Below are 24,210 nucleotides of genomic sequence, written 5' to 3'. Positions count from 1 at the left end.
AGTAATCGAAAGTTAGAGTCCTGTGGGTCTAATGTCAAAGTCAGAAAATCATTTATGTGAATAAACTCGAGGCAGCAGCATCAACACAGCTCAGTGAAAAAAAACTGAAATAAAAATATCATACATTTTTTTTTTTTACAATTTCACATCAAACCTTTTGAACCAAATCAAACGCATAAAGCAGTGTATCTAACCATTTTTCAAAATTTTCCACATAAAATATATTTCTATAACACAACGAGCAACATTACAACTTGTGAATTCCACTCTCTTTTGGTAAGTTTTCATAGAGAATTAGCATTGTGCAAAGAATTGGAACGCAAATATATTTGTAAAGACCTTCTACACAAATTTAGAAAAGAAGGGACTTTCCAACTTCCATTCTGTTCTATTCTATTTCTTCAAGGCTGCGGCAAATTTCATAGGAAATTCGAAGAAACAAAAATAAAAACGTGCGTTTGGCGGTTGGCAACTCTGGCTTTAGGGTTTCCTCTCAGAATGCTTACAACATTTCACTTATTTATGCACGAATTTGCATTCAAGTGGCTCACAGGTTATTTTAACTGGAAAACAAAGAGTCTATACCAAATGAACTAAAACGTATAAAAAAAAATCACGCAATATTTATATTATGTTAGCCCAATGTATTTAATCGTAGAGTAATAGGAAAGTAGAGAGTAGCAGGTAAAAAAAAGAGTTTCCGACCCTATACCATATATATTCCTGATCATTAGGCGAATAAAATTCTCGGCCTGTCCGTTGGTGTGAACGTCAAAGCGTATGGCGCCAGAATGCTCAGCATATTCCTTAGTGTGTCAGTGTCACTTGTTTAGCTTGTCAACATTAATCAAACTGCCAACACTTGTTCAGATTTGACTTTTAGAAACCTATAAAAGTTAACAAGAAATCATTGCGGAAGCCGTCTTCCTCGTTGCATTTAAAAGCATTCAATTGCTGCGCGCTATAGCACTCGCCTTGCTACTTGCATATCTCCATTTCTCTCGCACCTGCTGAGTAACAGGTATATAATAGTAGGTTTTGGATTTAGGGTTTTAAGATAGGTTCCCCGGCTTTTAGTTAATCAGTTAATAGTAAGAACGCTTTATAGCTATTTGTTTTGTGTGAGGTTCGTTCTTTTGCACTTGGGGCGTAAAAAACGTATAAACTCGCATCCATTTGAGGTAGAAGTGACTTTTCAAGGCAAGGAATTAAAAAGTTTCTCTTTACTCGCATTCATGCTTTCCGACATCAGGGTTCCTTTGAAAAGTTGTTCAACCCATTTCATACCAATAGTCAGTCAAACACCACAAGCTATATAGAAACAAGGCAATTCAACTTATATTTTCATTTTCATTTTTAAAGGCAGCAGTGAATTCGTGTAAACACAAATAAACCAAAGCAAATCGCGCTGGTCTGGCATCTCTGGCAGCAGGGTTGCCCCCGATCAACTGACGTTCATTGCGCGCGACAACAGTCAATCGCTTCTCCGGGCTCCAGCGAGATTTGTTTGTTTCGGCTGCCGCTGTTTAAGTTGAAGGATTGGCCACCGGGAACGCAGCCATGGTGGAGAATTGCGTGCTGTGCCGCTGCAGCGAGCGGGACGAGTTGATCTTCGGCACTGTGCACGTGAAGGACAAGATGATGGTGCACACCAACTGCTTGGTAAGACTGCTCAGGTTTCCGCGTCCAGGAAACTTCTTCCTTCCTCTTTCGCACTCTAACCCCCTCCGTTATCCCTTCCTCCGGCAGTACCTCAGCTCGAATCTCGTCCAGCGCGGTGACAAGCGCTTGGGCATACTGAACTTCCTCAAGGAGGACATCGAAGCGGAAGTCAAGCGCTGCCGCACACTAGTGTGCTACTATTGCCGCCGCCCGGGGGCCAACATTGGGTGCTGCAAGTCGGGCTGCCGCCGCACCTTTCACACCAAATGCGGCGTCGACAATCTGGCCCAGAACCAGTTCAGCGACACGTACAGGTCGTACTGCCACCAGCATGTGCTGATGCATCGCCGTCGTCCGGCGCTCGTGAAGGAGGAGGAATGTGTCATATGCACGGAAGCCCTGATCGGCGAGGGCGAGCGCTTCAGCGTGGTCACCTGTATCTACGCGCCGTGCTGCCGCAATGGATGGTTCCACCGCAAGTGCCTGCAACGCTACGCTAACTCGGCGGGCTACTTCTTTAAATGCCCGCTGTGCAACAACTTGGAGGTGTTCCGCAAGGTGGTTTTGATGGGCATCTCGGTGCTGAACCAGTGAGTTACCCCTACTTGCACTTGGAGCACCTTACCCCAGCTAACCAGTACTTTTCTTTCGCAGAGACGCCACCTGGGAGACGGAGCCGAACGCCTTTGCAGATCAGTTTCGTCGCGATATCATTTGCACGGCCGTGAAGTGCGTTGCGGTGTCTGGTCGTGACGACACCTCCGCCATGCTGCTGTACTGCAACAATTGCGGCGCCAATCCGTCGCACTTCCTTTGCACGGTCCAGAATCACGAAACCTACGTGTGCCATATTTGCGCAGCTGTCTTGCCAAACCCAGTTCCCCATGTCGATTCGGACTCGGATGACGGCGACTCAATCGACGAAACCGACTTTCAGGCAGCCGTTGCAGAGTTAGCAGCGAACGAACAGGGTGATCTTATACACCAAAAGCTTTCCGGCTCCCTTTGGGATGATAGCGACTCCTCCGACAATGACGACGATGCCGTCTTTAAGCGCGCGGTCGACACCAAGCCGGAGGAGACCAACTCCGATGACAAACCATCAACTTCTGCGGCGGCACGCGCTTTAGCCCGCACCCGTTCATCGCCGGCAGCGGCCGGATCGTCGCTCGGTTCCCGCGCAACTCGTGGATCCCGCACAACAGTTGAATCACCGCGGGGATCGCAATCAACCGCTCTAATCTTACGCGCAGCAGCGGCCGGATCGTCGCTCGGTTCCCGCGCAATTGCTGCGCCAACTCGTGGATCCCGCACAACAGTGGAATCACCGCGTGGATCGCAAGCAACCACTCAAGTCTCACGCGCAGCAGCGGCCGGATCGTCGCTCGGTTCCCGTGCAACTGCTGCGCCAACTCGTGGATCCCGCACAACAGTTGAATCACCGCGTGGATCGCAAGCAACCACTCAAGTCTCACGCGCAGCAGCGGTTGGATCGTCGCTCGGTTCCCGTGCAACTGCTGCGCCAACTCGTGGATCCCGCACAACAGTTGAATCACCGCGTGGATCGCAAGCAACCACTCAAGTCTCACGCGCAGCAGCGGCCGGATCGTCGCTCGGTTCCCGCGCAACTGCTGCGCCAACTCGTAGATCCCGCACACCAGTTGTATCACCGCGTGGATCACGCCCATCACGCACCTCGGTCGCAGTGCCGCCTCGCGCTACTACTACAACTGCTGGATCCTCATCCACACCGACACTCGACAACCAGGAAAACACTGAGCCGTCCACATCGAGCGTGCGTCGTTCCCTGCGCCCTAGACGCACCATGCCAGCCAGAATCGCAGAGCACAAGGAGTCGGATAGCGAGGATAGCGATGGCGCGACTGTGGCGAAGAGGCGCCGCCTTTCGCCCACCGCTACTGAGCCGTCGACAGACAGACGTCTATTGCGCTCCATCACGCCGGAGCCGAGCACTCAAGCTCGACGCACCTTGCGTCGCCGCACTTTGGCCAACGTGCATCCCACATACACCAACATGGATGTATCCTGTGTGGCCAACAGGACCCGCAACCGCTTGCCCAACCACTTGGCCACCCGCAAGGATTAGGAGAACAGACGACATTACGACAGCTGACACTTGCACATTCCATGTACAGAACATCGACTAGGCTGTGGACCAAATGCGTGCGTTTGGTGCGCAGCTGCTTCCCATTGTAGTTTTATTTTTTAGCATGTGAAGAGCGTCTGTACATATATTCCATTAAATACCTGTTCTCCTACCTGCATTCGCTAATAAGTTTCGAGCTACTCTGTTCATTTATTATTTATTTACTTCGATAAGTTAGCTAAGTGCGCGCTCTTTTGAACATGCCATTTTCTTTAAGTACTTGTAGATATAACTTGTACACATATTTACATTAAGTACAAAGAAGTTGTAGACATAATTTAACCCTTTTCCACTTTCTTTTCAGCTACTCGCAGTGCCTAGCAGTATTCTTTTTATTACATTTTTTGTAACTAGCAATCTAAGAATCCCTGACCAGTATCTGAATGTTTTATGATACGCGTTGAGAACCACCGAGCTTTGTTCATATCTTCTGCTTGATTGGATCGACTTCGTTTCCATGTTTTTTGCACGGTCTTATTCTGGATTAATTGATCCTTTAAATTTACATCTGACAATTTGTAATTAATTCGATGATAAAGTGCATAATTGTATATACAAATTGGAAAATTCTCTTTGCAATTGGGGCGGTGGGAGGCTTAAACTTATTTAGTATACCTTTTAATGGTCGATATTGTCTTTTTTGTGTTGTTAATAAACGAAAGATCAATTATCCAAAGAATTTTTCAATACAAATATAACAAATTATTCGTTTCCAAGTTTATAACTTTATAATTAAAGTTATTAGCATATACCCAATAATTATTTGGTAAAGAAATATATAATTTTAGTTTCAAAGGGATGAATATGGTAATTTATAAGAAAGCCAACATCAAATTTGCGACTGAAAGTGTAAAAAATATTGTGGCTGTTTTTAAAAAATTGCGCCATCCCGAATACATAAATGCTAAATATGACGATAAAAAAGCCAAACTGCTAGCACTAGCCAATAGTTTATTTAAGAGTGGCAACTTCAGCAATTTGGAGCTACTCGCCAAACGGCAACACTTGCGATAATGTTATCGTTATCAATTACGGTTTTTTGTGTTTACATTCCAGGAATTGTCTATAAAAATGTAGTTTGTAGTTTTAAATAATTTTATTTAAGTTAATTATTTTAAAATTGGTCACATTGTTCTTATGATCATTAAAAATTTGACCTTATATTCTGGATAAAAAAATCGATGGTTGTAAGTACTATCGATATCAAAGTAACGACGGCATAATTATCGGAGTTGCTTCCGTCTCTAGTGTGGGTGCGTTAGTAATAGTTTATCCAGAATATGAATTAAGCAGAATTAGCCCGGAACGCCGACGCCCACAAATTCCCACAAATCGTCGTCCTTTCAGCGCTGCAAGAGTAACCCGGAAACTGGAAGCTGGAAAGTTCGAAACCACCGACAAACCCAAGATAAATTCAACAGTCAGCCAGACCTCCGCTCCTGTGTGTGTGTGTGTGCGTGCGTGTGTGTGTTCGTGTGTTGTGTCTGCTGCAGTGTTGGAGAGAGCGAGACGTACGATTGCAAGGGAGTCGAGCTTTGCGAAAATTTGCCAGTCTATTTTCAATTTTCTGCACCAAATCGCCGTCTTATCGGCCAGCCAGCCATTAGATCTGATTGAAATGAGCGTGCGGCTTGATTTCTCTACGCAAATCCGCTAATAAAGCAAAAACATATCTGCACTAGTGGAGCCGAAAAAAGAGAAACACCTAATCAAAGGAAATTAAATAACAAGGCGGCGGCAACAACACTTACATAAATTAACTCGCAACGCAACAACACTAATAACAATAGCTTATCACACAGCAACAAAAACATCATCATCAGCAGTAGCAACAGCAAGAACAACAGCAGAAACAACAGACCAGCAGCCAGCAAGAACAACAGTTTATCTCAGATACTCAGCCGGCTGCACTAGTGCGAGCGAGAGGGCCGTAGTTGGGGCGAAAGAGAGAGTGCGCTCCCGAGAGAGAGTGCGAAAGAAAGAAAGAGAGAGAGCGCGCAGGGAGTGTGCTCCTGTGTGTGTGAGTGTGGGAGCAGGCAGCAGAAAAAAAGAAAACAAAAGTATATTTTGCATTGTTCGACGCGCCTAACTGTAAATATAAAAGCACTTGCAAAAACAAGGAAAAACACAGAAAAACAGCGAAAAAACGACGAAAAATGGCACGCGGCTTCGATCATCTGTTCAAGCTGCTAATAATCGGCGATAGCGGTGAGTTTCCCAGGCTTTCCCGTTTCCCACAGACCAGGTGCTTAAAAATAGCATTGCGTTGAAAATAGCAGGTGTAACTTTCGGTTTGTCCCCGATTCCTGGCCAAAAGTGCAGTTTTCTCCTCCTCCCTTTGGCACAATTGCAGCTAATTGTCATTTATGTTACATTTGAAATGTTCACGCCAACATGGCGTATGAGTAATGTGGTTGTTTTTAGTTTCCATAATACTTTCAACATTCGTCAGCATACTCAATATGTGTTAAGTTGTACTTTAATCTTAACCGCAGCTAAATCTTTTTATATCAGTCCTTGGCTCACGACTGTAATACAACATCCTAACATCCTAACATAGCTATCTATTCATTTGAGTATATTTTGAGCTTGTGCCAAAAGAAAGGTAGTCTGGTCCGCGGATCGGCAGATGTGGGCTAAACCAGGCTCATGACTAATGGTGACGCACTGGCAGGATAATACAGCTTGATATGCGAGCAGACCAGCTGCGGCGGTAACTGGAGCAGGAGAACACTCCCCGCCCAGCCATGTCACATGCCACATTGGCCACTTGTGTGTAGTGACGATATCGCATGATGGTAATCCGAATCCCTTTCCATCTTTCCATCTGATCCCCTGCAGGCGTGGGCAAGTCGTCGCTGCTCATCCGGTTCTCGGACGACACATTCTCGGGCAGTTACATCACCACCATCGGCGTGGACTTCAAGATCCGCACCGTGGACATCGAGGGCATGCGCGTGAAGCTGCAGATCTGGGACACGGCCGGCCAGGAGCGCTTCCGGACGATCACTAGCACCTACTACCGCGGCACCCACGGCGTCATCGTCGTCTACGACGTGACGAACGGCGACTCCTTCGCGAACGTCCGCCGCTGGCTGGAGGAGATCCAGAACAACTGCGACGTGGTCAAAAAAGTATTAGGTGAGCCAATACCATATTACGCGTAGCCTGGGCACAAGTAACGATAATGATTTGGTTGTCTCGACGTAAGAAGAGTTAGTGGCTATGCCAAAGAGTTTAATTCGTAGCCAACTTCCATTAGCTATATATACTAATGTTTTGATTCCTTAACAGTGGGCAACAAGAACGATGATCCGGACAGGAAGGTGGTCATAACCGAGGATGCGCAGCGGTTTGCGAAACAAATGGACATCGAACTGTTCGAGACTTCCGCCAAAGACAACATAAACGTGGAGAACATGTTCTTGTCGATCACGCGGCAGGTGCTCGACCACAAGCTGCGCACCTCCCCCAACGAGCAGCAGAAGGACACGCTCCACCTGAAGCCCAATCCCAAGGGCAGCAAGGGTGGGAAGTGCTGCAGGTGAAAGCGGCTCCGGCACGGGAGCTGGCATTGCAACTGGACCGACGGCGACGGCGGCGACGGCGGCGGCGGCGGGACGGGGATTGGAGCCGGAATTAGGACCAGGACCTGGATCAACTCTGGGGGCGGACGGAATCGTTGTGGGGGCGCGTAGTTTGTAGGGTTCTTGGCGTACGATGCGGCATACACACTCACTCACATAGACATAGCTAACACCACCAAACAACCAACAACAAGAAACCAGAAACCACGAACAACACAAGACAACAACACTCACACCCACTAGAGACAACAATTTTTTTGTTTTGTTTTTTTTCCTCCTGAGTTTTATTCGGAATAATGCCAGATAGCCGTAAATTAAAGTGTAAAAGTGTAAAGCGCAATTAAATGTATTTAGCAATTTATATACATATTAATATATACATAAACAAAATTGAAACAAATCGCATATTTATATACAAGAATATATTTATATTTCAAACGGAAAATTGTATTTACAATAACTAGAGCGACAGCAGGAACAACAGGCACGAGCCCGAAAACTAAGATACGAAACACATTTATATAAATATATACATATATGTATGTAGGGAGATAATAACACATACAATTTTTGGCTTCCGATCGCGACTCTTCACCCCATACTCCCATAGTTTTAAACTCAAAAAACGGAAGCGCTGATTTGCCGACTATCTCTCTCAAAAGTCATGTTTTGCCCCTAATCAAGCGAAAGTGAATCTCAATTTAATTTGTGCGGTGTAATGCTTTTAAACATTTTGTTGCTCCCGGAAACTGCCTTACTTGTTAAGATTTCATTTGATACTAGCCGACATTCCGTGATTGCAATAAGTGGATAAACTAAACATCATTTCATGTGGCTTAATTTCGCTAGCTTACTATGACAAACCTAAAACTATCAGTAGATATGACTTCCAATGAACGTTTATGGAGAAAATAGCTCTAGGTAGAGTTTGTATTTAATCGAAAACGTGAATCCAATACTCCAATTCTCCGATATATGTACCATCCGAAAGAATAAAGATTGATCTTTACAAAAACACGACTTCTTGCGCTCACATTTAAATCAGAGAACAATGTGTGTTAAATAAATAGATAGGTTGCATATGCCTAAGATGTAGAAACTGTCATTAAATTCCTTAGGCATTGCTGACTTTAAATTAAATTAGACATGACTGGCAACAAACATTTTTGGGTCTTTTTTATAAAAGCATTCCATACTTCCAGTTGACGTATCCACATTGTATCTAAGCTAAAACTACCAAGCATTGGAATCACTTTGCTTATAGTATTAATGGTACATTTTCCCGATTACAGAAGTTTCGCCAGCTTTTAAACTAGTTGCATACTTTTCGGCGACACAATAAAAAGAGTGAATAACGTAGTAACGAAGCGCACCAGGGGAGTGTGCGCATTTATAAATTTATTAAAATAACTATTTTGTGAGAATGATATTTATACATAGTGGACATGCATCTCTGAGGGACTTCAGTTGTGAAAGATCATTTCAGATTCAGAATGTGCATATGAGTTCACTATTTGGGAACCATTTATCCCTGTTCTATCCCTGTTTTATCTTAGGCTGTCTCGAATGTTTTAATAATCAAGCGCTGCATCGATGTAATTTTTGTTATTTCTTGCTCAGTTTGGTTCGATTTTATGTTTACAGCTTTATTTTAAAGGCTACGCATTCCACAATTAACGATTTCGGTCATATAACTCCAAGTATATTCATATGTATTTGTTTAGGCACCTTATGCTATACCCAGAAACTCAACGACTATGTAATTGCGTTTGAATACCGAAAATAATTACCTAGTTGTGGGTGAAGCTGCGAAAAGCTTTTAGAAAGTGCGGCAAACTCATAGTTAAAGACTATGCACGAATATAAGACCTATATTTCATACCAACCAAAAGAAAACTATATATTTATATATATGTATATATTTATCGATCAAAATAAAGAAGACAATTGGATTTTCTAAAATGTTTGTTGTTTTTTGTTTAGCTATTAAGATTTTTAGGTTTGCATCTGTACAGAGAACAAGATCCCAAAACCTGTGATATAACTGGTGATAATTAACTTTATATCTTATAACTTATAATATTCTTTTAATGTTTTTCTTTTGTTGTGGAAGCAATTTTGCGGGCATGAGTAGTGAACTTTCGTGGCTATATTGGGCCCCAGTAAAATGGCACATTGTTTATTATTATTTACGTGTATTATTTATTGGTTTTCAACGCATTTGAGTTCGCTTCTATTAGGGAGAGCTCGAGGTTAGGGCAACGACTAGTACGGGAAGAAGGCAGATAGACTGGTGCGGATTGGGATGAGGGCGGAAGGTGACTGGTCTGGCAGGCAGTGCGGCTCCGGGAACGACTCCCCACCCCGCCTCAGTGGTACTTGGCCACGGGGAAGGTGCGCGTCTGGCGGCAGGACACCAGGGCATCGCCCGACTGTCCCTGTGGACAGCGGCAGACCGCCAGATGGGCCTTGGGCTCGCAGCTGGCTCCGGTGGCGCACTTGCCGATGCAGGGATCGATGCACTGGTAGTTGATGCAGGCGCGGTGGTCGGGACACTCGTTGTTGCTCAGGCACTCACCCTGTGGACATGGGTAAATAGTTAGTATGATGGCCTCAACGCTCGGTGCCCCAGTATAATGGAGCACTTTTGTTAAGAAGTTACTATAATTACAATTTTTACTGAGATATAAATACAGGCAACATTTCAACACATATGTATGCCTAATAAGTAACTTTCTAGATTTTGAAAACGAAATTCACTATCTATCGTGGGTTATTGTTCTACCTTTTTGGGATTGAAGGTATAAGGAAAATTATATTATAAGTTAAGAAAATGACTGGTAGGTGTATTTATCAAGTAGAATGTAAAGCCATTAGTTGTCACAAAAGGTGATATCAAAACTTTTCTATTTAAAAGCGCATTCATCACTAGCTTGTAACCCCTTTCTTTTGGCTAACTAAAGAAGGATGTTTCTTGGACTAGAAACAGTGAAAGCTGTCTATGGTTCCATGTCGGGGTCATAGGTGAGACCCCTAACTATAACCCACTTGCCCAAGGACTCACCCGGGTGCAGTGGCTCAGCGGATTGCCGGTGTGGCCGGGCAGGCAGTTGCAGACGGGCCGCTCGCGACCGGTGTTGTCGTGTCCGGGCACGCAGATGGCGTTGGTGCCGCACGGATTGGGGTCGCAGAGGTCCTCCTTGGTGAAGGGGCGGCAGCGGACGAAGGGGTCGCCGGTCATGTCGCGGGGGCAGCTGCAGACGGGGGTGAGGCCGCGCAGGTTGCAGTCGGCGCCGATGCCGCAGGCTCCCTCGCAGGTGTTCTTGCAGATGCCGTAGAAGCAGGCGGGTCGTCCGGACGGGCAGTCAGCGTCTCCGTAGCACTCCGGGCGGCACTCCGTGTACGGGCTGCCTATGTAGCCCTTGGGACACTCGCAGACCGCCCGGTGATTGCTGACCGTCCGGCAGGTGGCGCCAGTGCCGCACTGCCCGCAGGCCGGCACGCACTTGAAGTTGCTGGAGCACATGTCCCGGCTGTTGCAGTCGCCATCGTGGTCGCACTCGTGGCGACAGCCGCTCAGCGGATTGCCCACGTAGCCGTGGACGCAGGAGCAGGTGGGCACGCCGTTGATGATCTCGCACTTGGTGTTCACGCCGCAGGGACTGGGATGGCACTGCTCCTCTGCGGAGTGGAATGTGGGGAGTGGGGAGAACAGATTAGATTCTGGAAAGCGACGTGCACAGAAGTGTCATAGAATCACCCACAAAGCTGTCCATCAGTATAGTGAGAACTAGGCATGGGATGCATTCATTTCACTGCATGCTTTCGGTTGGCTTTTTGTAGTTTTAGATCCTTTAGTCAAATTGGAAGCGACAATGGGTGCTTCCAGGGAACCCCCTTCCCTTGTAATATATCCCTTGTAATATTGCCGTGTACTGCCAAGTTCAAGTGTGGATTTAGTTGCCCCACGAAAAGTTCGCGCAGCCGACAAAAGAAGTTATTTTCTAGGCGCCCTTTCACCTTTCACCTTTCACCATTCCCATTTCCCATTTACCATTGACCATCGACTGGGGTTGTGGCCCCTGTCAACATCCGCTGTTGCTGCCCCATTTTTGATTTATGCCGGGTCATATGACTTAGGTTCCGGTCGAATCGGGAAAATACCTCCAGTGGGGCCTATAATTGGGGGCCGGGCACTCAAAGCGGGCTAATAGAAAATCATATTCAAATAGCGGGCGCTCATTTATGCGCATATTTTTGGTTTTCACCCATATTTTCTTTTATTTTTGTGCCAATTGTTGTTCCTCGTCGTTCAAGACGACGACGATGATGATGATGATGATGATGATGGTGCGGTGAGCAAGTCAAGAAATTAGTTTGCGTTGTTTTCCGTTCCGATGGCAAAAGTTTCGCCATTATCAGGCCTTTTCTCTTACATTTTCTTTTGACATAATTTGCCAGAAGTACCAACTTTTGCGCGCCGGGAAAATGTATTGTAATGAAATCTGGAGTTTATTTCGAAAATCGATTGCAAAACGTCTTACAACTAAAGTGGCATATTCTCGACGCTGACATTAAATCAATGTGTTGGTACATGTTTTCGAAATATATCTAATTAAATAGTTGTGTTTGCTAATAGCAACCTGATTTCTGTTACGTATGTGGTAAAGCACTTTGGAAATAAATGAAAACATTAAATTTGTATTCCTGCACGGAAGCTTAAAGGCAAATGTCCGTGAATGTTTTCAGAGAGCAGACTATCTGCACCACGCCCAAAGGGAATTGCAGCTGCATCTGTATCTGCTCCTCAGGAACATGAATGGAAAAGAATCCAGAGTCCTTGAGGCGGGAGCAAGGAATCCGAGCTCCTTTCACTTCCACTCCCCGTAGACTGTTCGTTTGCAATTATTGTTTCCAAGTCAGTTGCTAATTGGAAATGCAAATAAATATTGTATTTCAATGGGAATTGCACGCAAACGGAGGCCGCAACACAGAAGGCAACACAGAAAGAGATTTAAGTGAAATCAAGAAAATATATATCGAGGACCAGTTAAGATGCAGCAATCGGAAAAGGACCGGGAAATGGCGGGCACTGAACCCGCCTCGAATCCCAAATGAGCAGCCAGCGTACAAAAGCAATTTATTAACGCCGGTTTTCGGGCAGCAACTCGAATTTCTTTTGAGAGACATTCCTTTAAAGAAACGCAATGCCGAAGTTTATAGTAAGGAGGTCAATAATGGCGTGGCATGGCCTTTTGCAGTAAAGGGTATAGATTATTCGTTAGCAAGAATGTAACAGATAAAAGAAAGCGATTCCAGCCCTGCCAAGTACATACGTTCTTGACTAGAATGGCTAGTTGATTGTCCGTCTGTCTGTCCGTATGAGTGTCCGTATAACAGCATGCAGGTCCTAGTGAAATTTACGCCGCTCAACTTTCACGCCCATACTTTTGGATAATGATTCGGTTTTGTTTTAGTTTCATTTATATATATATGGTAAATTATTTGCCAGTAGAATTGATTTAAAGTAATAAAGGAACCTGTTTGTTCACTCCTATGGAAAATAATATGCAATTTATAGCAAGTTTTAAAAATGACGAGTTTGGAAATGTCAATTTCCTTTTATATCGGATGAATATTTAAACCAACGCATGAAAACCTGGATGAGAAGATATTTAACATTAATCCAGCAGATTTATATCTTTAAAAAAAATCTTTAAAAAATCGCTATACATTGCACAAAGAATGATTTTGTGGCACATTTCGTTTTCAGTTCTCAACAACTGAAGCAACACATTTCAAAAAGGAAGCCTTTTGAAAATTACGCTCTGTGTGATATATCGATATAAAAGCGGTTTTTGCAATGAGTTTCTCGCAGTGCAGCTCCCGAGGGGATCAAGTTGTCTTCTGCCAGAAAGAGAGAAATTCCCAATCCACTCGGCCGACCAGTGCTACCTGAATTCGCTGGCCGACCTGCGCAGCTTATGACCATAATCGGATGTTGACTGGGGCCTACCCGGGGCCACCTTTCGGTTCCGTCGGATTCCAGCGCTCAACTCGGATACTCGTTGGCCCTGGCAGCTCTCGCCCACTGCGTCCTTGATCTTGACAATTGCGAAGCGAAATGCTCTGCTAATTACCATAAAATTACAAAGGCCCCAAGTGCGATTCTGGCCGAATGTTGGGCGTTGCCCGTTGCCCGATGCCCGTTGGCCGGGTGCTTTGGATTATTATTATTATAATTCTCATTATCATTGAGCGCGAAATGTTATGCAAGGCAGGGCAAGCAACCCACATGATGCCCAGAGGCCCAGCCCCCTGTTTGTGCCCATATATTTGGCCGAGTTTGGCAATACCAGTTGGATTTGCGACGTCATCTCGCCACTTGCAAGTGTTTAGCCAGTATTTATTTGGCCGAAAGGGATTCGCGAGTGGGCTGTACTGCCACAGCACTCGCGTTGCTAATTATCCGATGTGCTGTCAATCAGATCTATGCGTTTCCGGAACAATCGTATGCCCACCTTACATTAATGCAAACAACAGCATAATAAACAACATGAGTTGTTTACAAATTGTAATCTGTTCATTTAGTATGGCATTTTCATGTTAGACAAGGCTTTGTAATACGTCAGTGCCCCAGTACATGTGTATGTCCCCAATAATTTTAACTTGTTTCATTTCATTGTTATGTAACCCTGTAAAGAAACCAGTTTGCCCTGATATTATTCAAGTGGTCAAGGCTTTTTTCTGGACAATGTTTCCACACTCATATATGTATATAACCCTTGGCTTCTTTCAGTTACTTCCATATATGTTCACCCAAGTAAATATGTCGGAATCGGCTGAAAGCTGTATAAACTATGTAGCTTAAGATTGCAATTCATAAATTCTTCATAAATTGTCAGTGCAAAGAGGTGCTTATTTTGAACTGATAGCTTTAAACCGATACCTATTTGATCTTTTAATACGGGGAAATCTTTAAGCTGACCCTTACAATTTATACATCTTCAGCATATTTATATCTTCAAAGGTGATAATTCCTCCTTTATCCGACTGAATGAAATGAATAGCTCGTAAAACAAACAAAGCACAGAAGCCATGGGCTGTTGGAACCGGATTGATTTCGACTGACAAGTGAGCTGCGAACGATTCTTATGACACCCCGCATATAACCCGATTTCCCGCCCTGCCACGCCCACTTGGCGGCGTGTGGGCGCCACTTACCCGGATCGTTGAGGTGGCAGACGTGGTAGGGGTCGCCATTGTAGCCGGCTGGGCAGCTGCACACGGCCACGTGGTTGCGGGCCTGGAAAGAGCAAGCGGAAGAGTAAGCGGAGAATGCCGGTGGTGGTCAGTGGAGATTGGAGGATGGAGGGTGGGGATATAAAAGTCCCTCTGGCGGACGCGGCACTTACGTCACAATTGGAGCCAATGCCACAGGCACCCACGCAGGGATTAACGCAGCGATTGTCCTTGCACTGCAGGTTGCCGCGGCAGTCGACGTTGTCCAGGCACTCGCCGCGATTGCAGTGGGTGAGCGGATTACCGCTGAATCCGGGCGGGCAGGAGCAGACGGGCCGTCCCCCGGAGGCCTCCTGGCACACGGCGTTCACGCCGCACGGGCTCCCGCTGCATCCGCTGCTGTAGGACTGGGCTGTGGGGGCGAGAGGAGGGGCACAGGCGGTGAGGTGATGCACTGGTGCGCAGGTGAACTTGTGTCTTGTCTATCTAAACTCTATGCTATGCTACTGTATGCGTATATACTCGCTGGGTTAGGGGTTAGCTGCTACTGCGGATACATTTGTATCTATGGGGTAGGGGTAGGGTATCTATGGTAAGGAGTGAGGTGTCAAGGGTCAGGGCTCTGGGTGCTTGCGGCGGTGCTCTCTTATGTACATCGTGCTGGTGCGGCAATACTACGGATACTGATAGGGAAGCTGTGTAAATACCGCGTGTGTAGACCGGATCGCTATAGACAACCCGCTGCAGGGATCGCCCATCGCCGTAGGTGTAGTAGGTGCGGTACGTGCAGTTCACGCAGCGCTTCCCGAGCTTTTTACCTGCGGCCAGTTGGGGCAAGGACGCGATGGCCACCGCCACCAGGGCCACGACCAGGAGCTGCTGCTGCAAGAGAAGGATCGGCGGCGGTTAGTGCTGTTTTCAATGGCAAGTAATACTTCAAATATAGGAATGCAATACGATATATACGATAAAATATACGATAAAATGAATTTAATGTGCAAATATTTGAATATTTTTTTTAAGCGTTTCGAAATGATGTAGTCAAAGTAAATATCTACACTAAACCAAATATAAAACATACATTTATAAAAATGTATCAATTTAGTATATAGTAATTCAAAATGTAAACATACATTTTCATATGAAAATGCTGTTAAATAAACTGATCTATGATTGGATTAGGATTCATTCACAGATGTATTCGATTTAAACAAACACATTCAGTCGGAGAACCCGTTGAATGAAACGAGTTACGACTGGCATTCATTCACAGAAGTATTCGATCTAAGCAAACATCTCCATCGCAATGAATGAACTGAGTTGGGACTGGATCCAGACTTATTCATAGAAGCATTCACTCTAAACAAACATCTTAACGCCCCCCTGCCGGTTTGTGTGTCATCGCATTTAATATTCTGAAAACCCCCAAAAGCCGTGACAAATTCGATGATCGGCTGTTTGGGGCAAACATTGGTTTGCACTGGCCAGTGGGATTCTGACTGAAAGTAACCGGACACCATGTTTGGGTCAGCGGGGCATGGAGATGAGTGATGATGAAGCCATATTGCGCTCAAGGTGGCGAACACCGATCGCTGTTTACGAATGACACATGGGAGCTAAACTTGTTGTCCGCTTCTTTGGAAGCTCAATTCGGGCTAAAAACAATTATTCAAATCGGTATACAATAAGAATATGCAAATGGGTCGGCTGCCTTTTCGAATTACTTCGAATGACCAATATGGTAGTCCATATTCGCATCAACTAAGTTGTCGATCACCACGTAAATGGTTCGGATGGATCCACCGAGGGAGGAAATTGGATTTCTTTAATCGCGCATTTTGCAGGGTGATTTATAATCAGACTACATTGTTCAAGGGAAGTGATTCGGAGCCATATTTGGATCTAGATATATAATATATGGTAGTATATGTACAAAATATATTTATTATTTGCATTTTTAGAGAATAAAGCATTTCAATTGTTTTTGAATCTATATTATGATATGCAAAAGGTAAGTTTTCTGTTTTAACTAGTAAAATATTAGGGATATAATTTATTATGGCAAACAAATAAATAAGGTGGAATTTCCCGAATTTGAACAACGAGCAAGAAAGTGGTTAGTGCTCTTTAGAAGTAGGTAAAAAGGGGTACAATTCACATCTATGCGACTTTTTGCTCTTCTAGTGATGGCAATTAAAATAACAAGCTATGGTAAAGTGGTAGAAACTAATTGGTTTTTTGGCTTTGTTGCACAAACAAATGAATAATGGGCTTCATGTTTGCTTGGGCAGCTTAAAAAGCGTTGAGTGATTGATCATCTCCGAAAAAATGAAAAGATAAACGGCAGATCGAAACCACTCAGAAGAATAAACCGATCGTGGGCTTCAAAAACATTATGTGGGAATATGGTTATGCTCTTCTAGGGTTATTTGATGTGTTTGCAAATCCATTCACTATTCATCCAGGCAGCTTTACTAGCCGGAAGTTAACATTACATGGCAAAGTTTTTACTTATCAGGGGGAAGTCCTCAAGTTTAAACTGTTTACTTTGGTTCTGCGTGCTGTTAAGTACATCAATATTCCATTCACGTACCATTTACTGAATGCATATTTTATGTATTGCCTTTGTGCGTAATATTCCTGAGCACTAAAGCTTCTTCAATGAAGAAAATAAACGGCAAATAAATGTTCAAGTTTAAGTCTATATACTCATTCATAGTTCTGATACTTCCCCGCAAACAAACCCGTTTTTATTACTATTATTATTATTTCGGGATCATGACACTTGTTGATAGTTTGCTTCAGTTTAGTTTATTTAAAAAATATCTATATTCGTTGACACACGTTTACATATAGAACTCGGTTTTTCCCACTGCAACTCACCATTTTGGGGGTTCAGTTCTTAGAAAACACTAGCACCACAGCAAATAAGCAATAAGCAACGTAAAATAAAAAACAAAAAGTGTTAACTGATAAATGGATCCGATTTCCACTTGGCACGCTTCGCTTTCAACTGAGTCGGCTTCTAGATGAGCTTGGGCTATTTATAAGGCCGCGGCTCTTAACTTGGCCGAGAAACAGCTGAGCGACGTTGGCGTCATCTCTCAGCTGCTCACCTTCCCTTCCTCCTCCTTCTCCTCCTACTCCCTCTCCCCCCATCCGCAACCCTTCCATCTACACAGAGAGAAAACTATGGTAAAGCTAAATACTAAATTAAATGAAGAGCTTCTTCACAAAATATCTCGATATATTTCTCTTGAGATTATAGCTTCCAATAATGGTTAGAGTTAACCAAATAATGTGAGGCTTAAAAGCGCAGTTACAAATGTACCAAATTCGTCAGCATTTAAGATGAACAGTAACAGCTCGAGTAAGCTTTCGTTACTAGATCAAATCGGTCGGATAGTTATTGAGTTATTTATATTTGCTCAGCCAACTATTTTTCGCAATGCACCAGAATTCTCCCATAACTCTGTTGACAAGCTCGTTTTGTTGTTGACTTTGCGCTTTCCGAAAGCATTGTGCTGCTCGATTTTAGCTAAAATCATTTCAGTCCAAATCGCCTCTCAGATTGAGTCATTCGCACACATATTTGTTTGCTTGGGCATCGGGCTATTTATATACGCGTACTTGACGACTTTGCTTCGGATTGTTTTGGCCATGCCGGCTTTGGTGGCTCGACTTCTGCGTGGGCCGCTGCATCCGAGTGCTGTGGGCCGAACTTGGCTGGCTTTCCTACTCAGCACGTCTCCGGATCGGAGGCGACTTGACTGGGAACGGAGAAATTGCCCACTTGGCAAGGGGCAGGTGTCTAGTGGCCGGGTTGGGTACAGGTATTTCCAGAGGCATCCAAAAACAGCCTGGAAATATTCCATGTTCTACAAAGTCCTCGTAGGATAAAATGCATATTATCCTGCTTAAATAAGAGTGTTATAATTATACACAACATTTTTCAAACAGAATGTATCTCATCCACACCGGATGCCCATTCCTACAAACTGAGGCAAATATTGCAAATGGTCATTTCACTAGGGTTCTCCCATTCCGTTTAAGTTTGGTATGAGGTATACATCTATATATGTGGATAATCGTATTACAGAGTTAATTGACTTGACGAATTTACATATTTTTCAATTTAAAAGCCGTCGGAAATCGAGAACAAAAAATCGCCCATTTCCGTTTGACTAGTAAACGAAAAGAGAAGATAAATTTAACGCAGGCCGCTCATTTGTTTTTATTCAAGAAAATAAAATAACAAGCTTAAGGTATTCTTATTAACTCATACCACACACAATATATTCGTAAGCCAACTGGGCATTTCATTGAACATCTTCACTATTCTCTGCCGTACCTAAGTCCATTTTAATGGGCTTTGAATCTAAAAAATAAGCTTAGCAACAACCGCTTCCCTGCCATTCGATATCAAAAAGAACGGATTAAGCCCAAACGAATCTGCACTGGAATCGAACCAATTAAAACGAGAATCTTGGCTTCTGGCTTCTTGCTTCTGGCTGCGTGGGCACTGGGCACTGGGAACTGGGTAGAATAAATAATAGAGATGGTTTGACCTATGGCAATAAGATAATGGTCGGCAATTTGCAATCGACTTCCATTTTCAAATGAAATGCCTTGCCTTGAATGGCATCGGTTAAGCCCCGCAAATCGAATCGATATGCGAATATTACAGATTAAACTGCAAATTGAAACGTACGCCAAATTGGCCATAATTGAATGAGAATTCACCAGAATTCACCAGAATTCAGCAGACGACCGACAGTGGCACCTGTTCTTTTGGCCAATTTAATTATGCCGCCTTGGTCTACAAATCTCTGGGCCAACGTGGCTCCCAATATTTTTGCTTGCCAAGGTCGCGACAGGTTGCCCTGATGGATCAGGTTGTCCGGGATCTGGATCCCAACCACCCGGAATGGGCCCACTCCCCTGCCTCCCCTGGCTCCCCACAATTTATACCGCCCAATATCAATCATATTCCATCATGGTGCCTCGCCTTGTGTGTGTTTTCGTGAGGTCTATTCTACTCCGGACGGGTCATTCCCGGCAGATTGCCATTGACAAATGTTTTATAATCAATTTGGCATTATTAATTTGAATACACACCACCTGCGAGCAATCACCCCCCCTCCCCCCACCACCCATCACTCTCAACAAATCTCATCCGGATGGAATGGCTTTGAAGGTGAAGCCTCGGCAAACTAAAATGCGGTTAGTTGAAGGGGATTTGCAGAAGTGATGGGGTTAAACCAATGTGCTTGGGGGCAGGGAAACTCCCTGATTAATTAATTATCCAAAAAAAAAGTAACGCCATTCAGTGGGGCCTTTCATCAATATCAATCAATTGATAAAGTTCCATACTACAGAATTTTTGATGAATCCAGATGGGAAAAAAATGTTATACAAATTTGACTCACATTGGTTTTGCGCATTTACCTCTTTTTTAAAGCGATTAAGGAACTTTTTTATTCACAAAAAGGGATCCAATGATCAAGACAACATGATTTATAATTATATTATTTGTTTGAAAAATTAATTTATTAACATATATGAAAAGTAAGCATTAATTTTTTGCCCATATTTTATGGAACAAAGTTGACATTAAGGGAATTATGTTCCGTCATTTTTTCTACCTGTTGGTGGTTTTTGTTACCGCTCTTTAAGATCCATCATCAGTGACCGGATGGAATTCAACTCGTCTGACATTGGTTTCATCATCTTTGACTGATAATACAATTGCTGTTCAGTTTTTCTCTTAGGATCGGTGTATGGATCGGTGTGAATGGTCCACCTACTACCCTTCTCTTCGCATCAAAAGGCGAAACCCGATAATTTTCTATGTTGAATGACTTAAGAATAAGACCCTTTTTTTTAGGTAAATATGAATTATTATACACTCCGAGAAGAAACATTGCCAGGAATTTTTAAATGGAAAGACATCGATACAGGTGAAGATTATAATTCTGTTCATGAATTAATAATATAACCATTAATTGGCATATATTTTTATACAATCCATAGCCAACTTCCACTTCCAGTGTCCATTCTAAAAAAGTGGCTTTCGGATAAACCGTTGATTAAGGTCGAAAATATGTATGAAAAACCAAAAATAATAAAATACTATATATGACTTCATGGGCAAGCCGTTTGACATAACGCAGTATATTAAGCAGCAATTTAAAAATACTTGCATTTAATTTTCTTATTATCGAATAATTTCTAAGGAAGCTAAGTGGCGCTAGTAATGATAAGCAGACGATTGATTTGCGAAAGTGATTGTCATTGTAATTGCTGGAAGGTTCAAGAACGAACTTTTTCGGTCTAATTTGCAGCAATTTGCATAATTTGCGGCATAGGTGGCTGAATGGATTAATATAAAAGGGACAGACCGCAGAGAGCTCCTTCAAAGAACCGGACATCCATTGACATGGCGAAGGTGGATTCAACGCAGGCCCTGGTGAGCCACTGGCGCATCTTCAGGCTAACCGGAGCGCATCCGCCGGACAAGAGAACCGTCTGGGGTCGCCACTATACGGCGTACTCCGTGGTGTGGAACGTGGTCTTCCACGTATTCCTCGGCATCTCCTTTTTGGTCAACCTCTTTCAATCCAACTCGCTGGAGGCCTTCTGCGAGAGCCTCTGCGTGACCATGCCGCACACCCTCTACATGCTGAAGCTGATCAATGTCTTTCGGATGCACGACGAGATGATCCGCAGCCACCGGGTGCTCTGTCACTTGGACAGGCGGCTGGGCTCCTCCGAGGAACGCCGGATCATTGGGGCAGGCATCGAGCTGGCCAAGTTCATCTTCCGCCACTTTTCGCGCGGCGTTGTGTGCATCGTCGTAGTTGGGATCGCTTACATTGCCATGGCCAACGAGCCCACGCTGATGTACCCCTCCTGGATTCCATGGAATTGGCGGGACAGCACGTCCGGTTATCTCTCCGCCGCCATTCTGCACACGAGCGCCCTCATTGCGAATGCGACGTCGATCACCAATCTGTGCACCTATCCGGGCACCTACCTCATCCTAGTCAGTGCCCACACCAAGGCGCTCGCCCTGCGGGTCTCCAAACTGGGATATGGCACGCCTCTCCCGGCGGTTCGGATACAGGCCATTCTGATTGGGTACATCCACGACCACCAGACCATTCTGCAGTGAGTGTGAGAAAATCTCAATTTCAAACTTGAAAACTTTTTAAGTGGCTTGGGGACTGCAACCTTAAATGCCATTTTCATTACAAAACTATTAAGGGAAGGTAATTAAGGTGCATCAGAAATCAAATAAGTTTCTCTTAATGCATACTTCCCGAACTTCCCGACAGATGGCGTTTGTTACACTGTTAGGCGTGTCAAACGTCATGTAATTTAACAAATTTAACAAGAGCAACCCAGACCTCTTGATCCCAGCCATAAAAAAATGTGTTGTCACTGAAGATGGTGCTATTATTATTATGTTTATTCTTCGCCAACTGCAGCCTCTTCAAGTCACTGGAGAGATCGCTTTCGATGACCTGCTTCCTGCAGTTATTTTGCACGGCTTGTGCCCAGTGCACCATCAGCTACTTCCTGCTCTTCGGGAACGTCGGGATCATGAGGTTCATGAACATGATGGTCCTGCTGGTGGCCCTCAGCACGGAGACCCTACTGCTCTGCTACGCGGCGGAGCTCGTTTGCAAGGAGGGGGAGAACCTCGTGGCCGCTGTCTACAGCTGCAACTGGCTTTCCCAAACGGTTCAGTTCCGGAGGCTCCTGGTCCTCATGCTCGCACGCTGCCAGAAGCCACTGATCCTGGTATCCGGTATAATAGTGCCCATTAGCATGAAGACCTTTCTGGGGGTAAGTGCTGTACAAATTTTACATTTACCCTGTTTATCACCGATCTGTTGCAGGTGATTAAGGGAGCATACACCATGCTCACTCTGCTGAATGAAATTCGTAAATCGTCACCTAAATAGGAGTCATCAAGAATACAGTATATATATTTGATATGTTAAAAATTGCATGTATCCATCTCCTTTGTACTCCCTTCAGCTAGTAAGAGGTATCTTACTTACTTACTTACTCTTAGTTACGCAGCACTCGTTATTCGTAAAGTAAAAAGTCGCAGGTAGAAGGCGGGTTTTCAGTCGGTACTTAGTCTGGATTATGATTACTAGCCGAGTAGATCTAGCACTATAAAATTGTATCTAGCACAAATTTAGAAAAAATACGTGGTATGCGTTTAGTTTAAATTAAATAAAGAGAATGTATATCACAGCGATTGGTTCTGCAATATAGTAAAATATAAGCTTTACCAAATGCTAAAACGGGACACATATTTAAGATAGTTACGATATCCGCAAGTAAGTCAGAACGGATTTTTTTAGACTACGATGATATTGATTTTTACCCATAATTAGCGGGGGAATAGAGTATACTATTTTCTTGTCATGTATGTAGAAGCGAGAAGCGTTTTCGACCTTTAAAGTGTATCAGTACATTCTTGGATATGATCACTAGCCCCCTTGTCCGCCCATCCATCTGTCAGTCCGTTCGTCTGTCCGTATAAACGTTGAGCTCTCGCGAGTTATAAAAACTAGAGATTTGCAGATTTTTATAGCGCCTTCCCAATCGAGGTGCCCGATATGCTAACTCGAAAAAATAAACAAATTGTTTATGTGCTTTTATTCCAAAAATGTACCTTTGCTGGTATCCCACCGCATTTCTACCAGCGCAGGCTGTATCTATCGCTCCTGCGTGATTATTGCATTTCAGGTGGGGGATTTTCACCTGTCTGTGGCTCTTAATTATTGCTGCATAATGCAGGCGCTTATTATTAAATGAGTTAAACGGAAATTGAAGTAACACAAACTCCTCTGACAGCTGCGCCAGACGCAGATTCCTTAATAGACATTTTAATTGAAGCCTCCCCGAAGTGGGCGTGGCACTCTTGCCGCTCAACTTAACATATTTGCAAACTGCTCTTTTGCCAGCTTAACTTGGTTTTATTTTTTTCGAGCCGACGATTGGAATTGCAATCAGCTCTTTCCACTGTCAAGCCGGATGTTTCATTTTTAAATTGAAAAAACCAATGGGAATTTTCATTTCAATTGAACGTCAAGTTAAGAATAATTTGTATTTATCAATTTTTTGCGTGTTTCATTCCCATTTTGGTGACGAGTAACACTTTTTGGCCCACTGTGCATGGCTGAAGTCCATATACGAGTAAGTCAATTAATGGATATGCGATTAATGATTTAACCAATGCGCGGTTCCAGCGACAATTTCAATCTGATTCATTTTCGTACTCATTGCACTGAATGTGTACTTGAATATTGAATTACCAGCATAATTATGTAACCCATCGGTGGCAATTTAAACGGCTCGACATAGCGATTATGGTAAATTCACGGTATCATTCACGGCAAGATATGACCAATGAAAAACCATCCGAATTTAAGGCGCCTTTCAACGGGTTGTACTTATAGAATCCTTTACGAAATGAAATGCTCCGCTTCCGGTTTATAAGATGAGTATAATTGTGAGTATAATTGTTAA

At 44.0% G+C, this 24,210-nt stretch overlaps 4 protein-coding genes and 1 long non-coding RNA gene across 7 annotated transcripts; 4 read left to right on the top strand and 1 right to left on the bottom strand.

The window, feature by feature from the left end:
• Positions 1–66: 66 nt before the first annotated feature.
• On the top strand, positions 67–3,958 carry LOC122623545. Its single transcript, XM_043802759.1, has 4 exons — positions 67–276; positions 1,363–1,662; positions 1,750–2,252; positions 2,317–3,958. The coding sequence occupies exons 2-4, from the start codon at positions 1,561–1,563 to the stop codon at positions 3,767–3,769; spliced, it is 2,058 nt and encodes a 685-aa protein (XP_043658694.1). The 5' UTR covers positions 67–276; positions 1,363–1,560; the 3' UTR covers positions 3,770–3,958.
• A 1,108-nt stretch (positions 3,959–5,066) lies between these two features.
• On the top strand, positions 5,067–7,861 carry LOC122623142 (ras-related protein Rab-35). 2 transcript variants are annotated; one of them, XM_043802113.1, is made up of 3 exons: positions 5,067–6,037; positions 6,671–6,970; positions 7,124–7,861. In XM_043802113.1, exons 1-3 carry the CDS (start codon positions 5,986–5,988, stop codon positions 7,375–7,377), a joined length of 606 nt encoding a protein of 201 aa, XP_043658048.1. In that variant the 5' UTR covers positions 5,067–5,985; the 3' UTR covers positions 7,378–7,861. The 2 variants fall into 2 exon arrangements, with proteins under 2 accessions (XP_043658048.1, XP_043658049.1); XM_043802114.1 differs by having other exon boundaries at positions 5,109–5,208.
• A 1,550-nt stretch (positions 7,862–9,411) lies between these two features.
• LOC122623140 (neurogenic locus notch homolog protein 1) lies at positions 9,412–17,672 on the bottom strand. Of its 2 annotated transcripts, none has more exons than XM_043802112.1 (6): positions 17,542–17,672; positions 15,477–15,540; positions 14,832–15,070; positions 14,641–14,722; positions 10,481–11,097; positions 9,412–9,995 (listed from the first exon to the last, which is right to left on the bottom strand). In XM_043802112.1, the coding sequence occupies exons 1-6, from the start codon at positions 17,542–17,544 to the stop codon at positions 9,786–9,788; spliced, it is 1,215 nt and encodes a 404-aa protein (XP_043658047.1). In that variant the 5' UTR covers positions 17,545–17,672; the 3' UTR covers positions 9,412–9,785. The 2 variants fall into 2 exon arrangements, with proteins under 2 accessions (XP_043658047.1, XP_043658046.1); XM_043802111.1 differs by having other exon boundaries at positions 9,423–9,995; positions 15,366–15,540.
• A 1,124-nt stretch (positions 17,673–18,796) lies between these two features.
• Positions 18,797–20,843, top strand: LOC122624622. Its single transcript, XR_006326494.1, has 3 exons — positions 18,797–18,923; positions 20,546–20,618; positions 20,692–20,843. It is a non-coding gene; the product is annotated as an uncharacterized LOC122624622 (long non-coding RNA).
• Positions 20,844–21,073: 230 nt separating this feature from the next.
• LOC122624279 (putative odorant receptor 19b) lies at positions 21,074–22,628 on the top strand (the record flags this gene model as incomplete). The annotated part of the gene is made up of 3 exons (XM_043803774.1): positions 21,074–21,828; positions 22,149–22,509; positions 22,563–22,628. Coding segments are annotated over 3 exons (1,182 nt in total), but the record flags the coding sequence as incomplete, so codon positions are not given.
• Positions 22,629–24,210: the final 1,582 nt, after the last annotated feature.

The sequence above is a fragment of the Drosophila teissieri genome, chromosome X (genome assembly GCF_016746235.2).
Source record: "Drosophila teissieri strain GT53w chromosome X, Prin_Dtei_1.1, whole genome shotgun sequence".
In the NCBI taxonomy this organism is placed as follows: Eukaryota; Metazoa; Arthropoda; class Insecta; order Diptera; family Drosophilidae; genus Drosophila; species Drosophila teissieri.
The sequence above is the reverse complement of the archived record's forward strand: the minus strand, read 5'-3'. Positions and strand labels throughout refer to the sequence as shown.

Bases quoted from the DNA above. Each gene is read 5' to 3' on its own strand.
- LOC122623545 (XM_043802759.1), top strand. From the start codon at position 1,561: ATGGTGGAGAATTGCGTGCTGTGCCGCTGCAGCGAGCGGGACGAGTTG. The intron at 1,663-1,749 runs GTAAGACTGCTC...TTCCTCCGGCAG, and splicing joins TGGTGCACACCAACTGCTTG to TACCTCAGCTCGAATCTCGT. The intron at 2,253-2,316 runs GTGAGTTACCCC...TTTCTTTCGCAG, and splicing joins GGCATCTCGGTGCTGAACCA to AGACGCCACCTGGGAGACGG.
- LOC122623142 (XM_043802113.1), top strand. From the start codon at position 5,986: ATGGCACGCGGCTTCGATCATCTGTTCAAGCTGCTAATAATCGGCGAT. The intron at 6,038-6,670 runs GTGAGTTTCCCA...GATCCCCTGCAG, and splicing joins GCTAATAATCGGCGATAGCG to GCGTGGGCAAGTCGTCGCTG. The intron at 6,971-7,123 runs GTGAGCCAATAC...ATTCCTTAACAG, and splicing joins CGTGGTCAAAAAAGTATTAG to TGGGCAACAAGAACGATGAT.
- LOC122623140 (XM_043802111.1), bottom strand. The intron at 11,098-14,640 runs GTAAGTGGCGCC...TCCACTCCGCAG, and splicing joins CTGCCACCTCAACGATCCGG to AGGAGCAGTGCCATCCCAGT. The intron at 9,996-10,480 runs GTGAGTCCTTGG...CCATGTCCACAG, and splicing joins CGCTGAGCCACTGCACCCGG to GGTGAGTGCCTGAGCAACAA.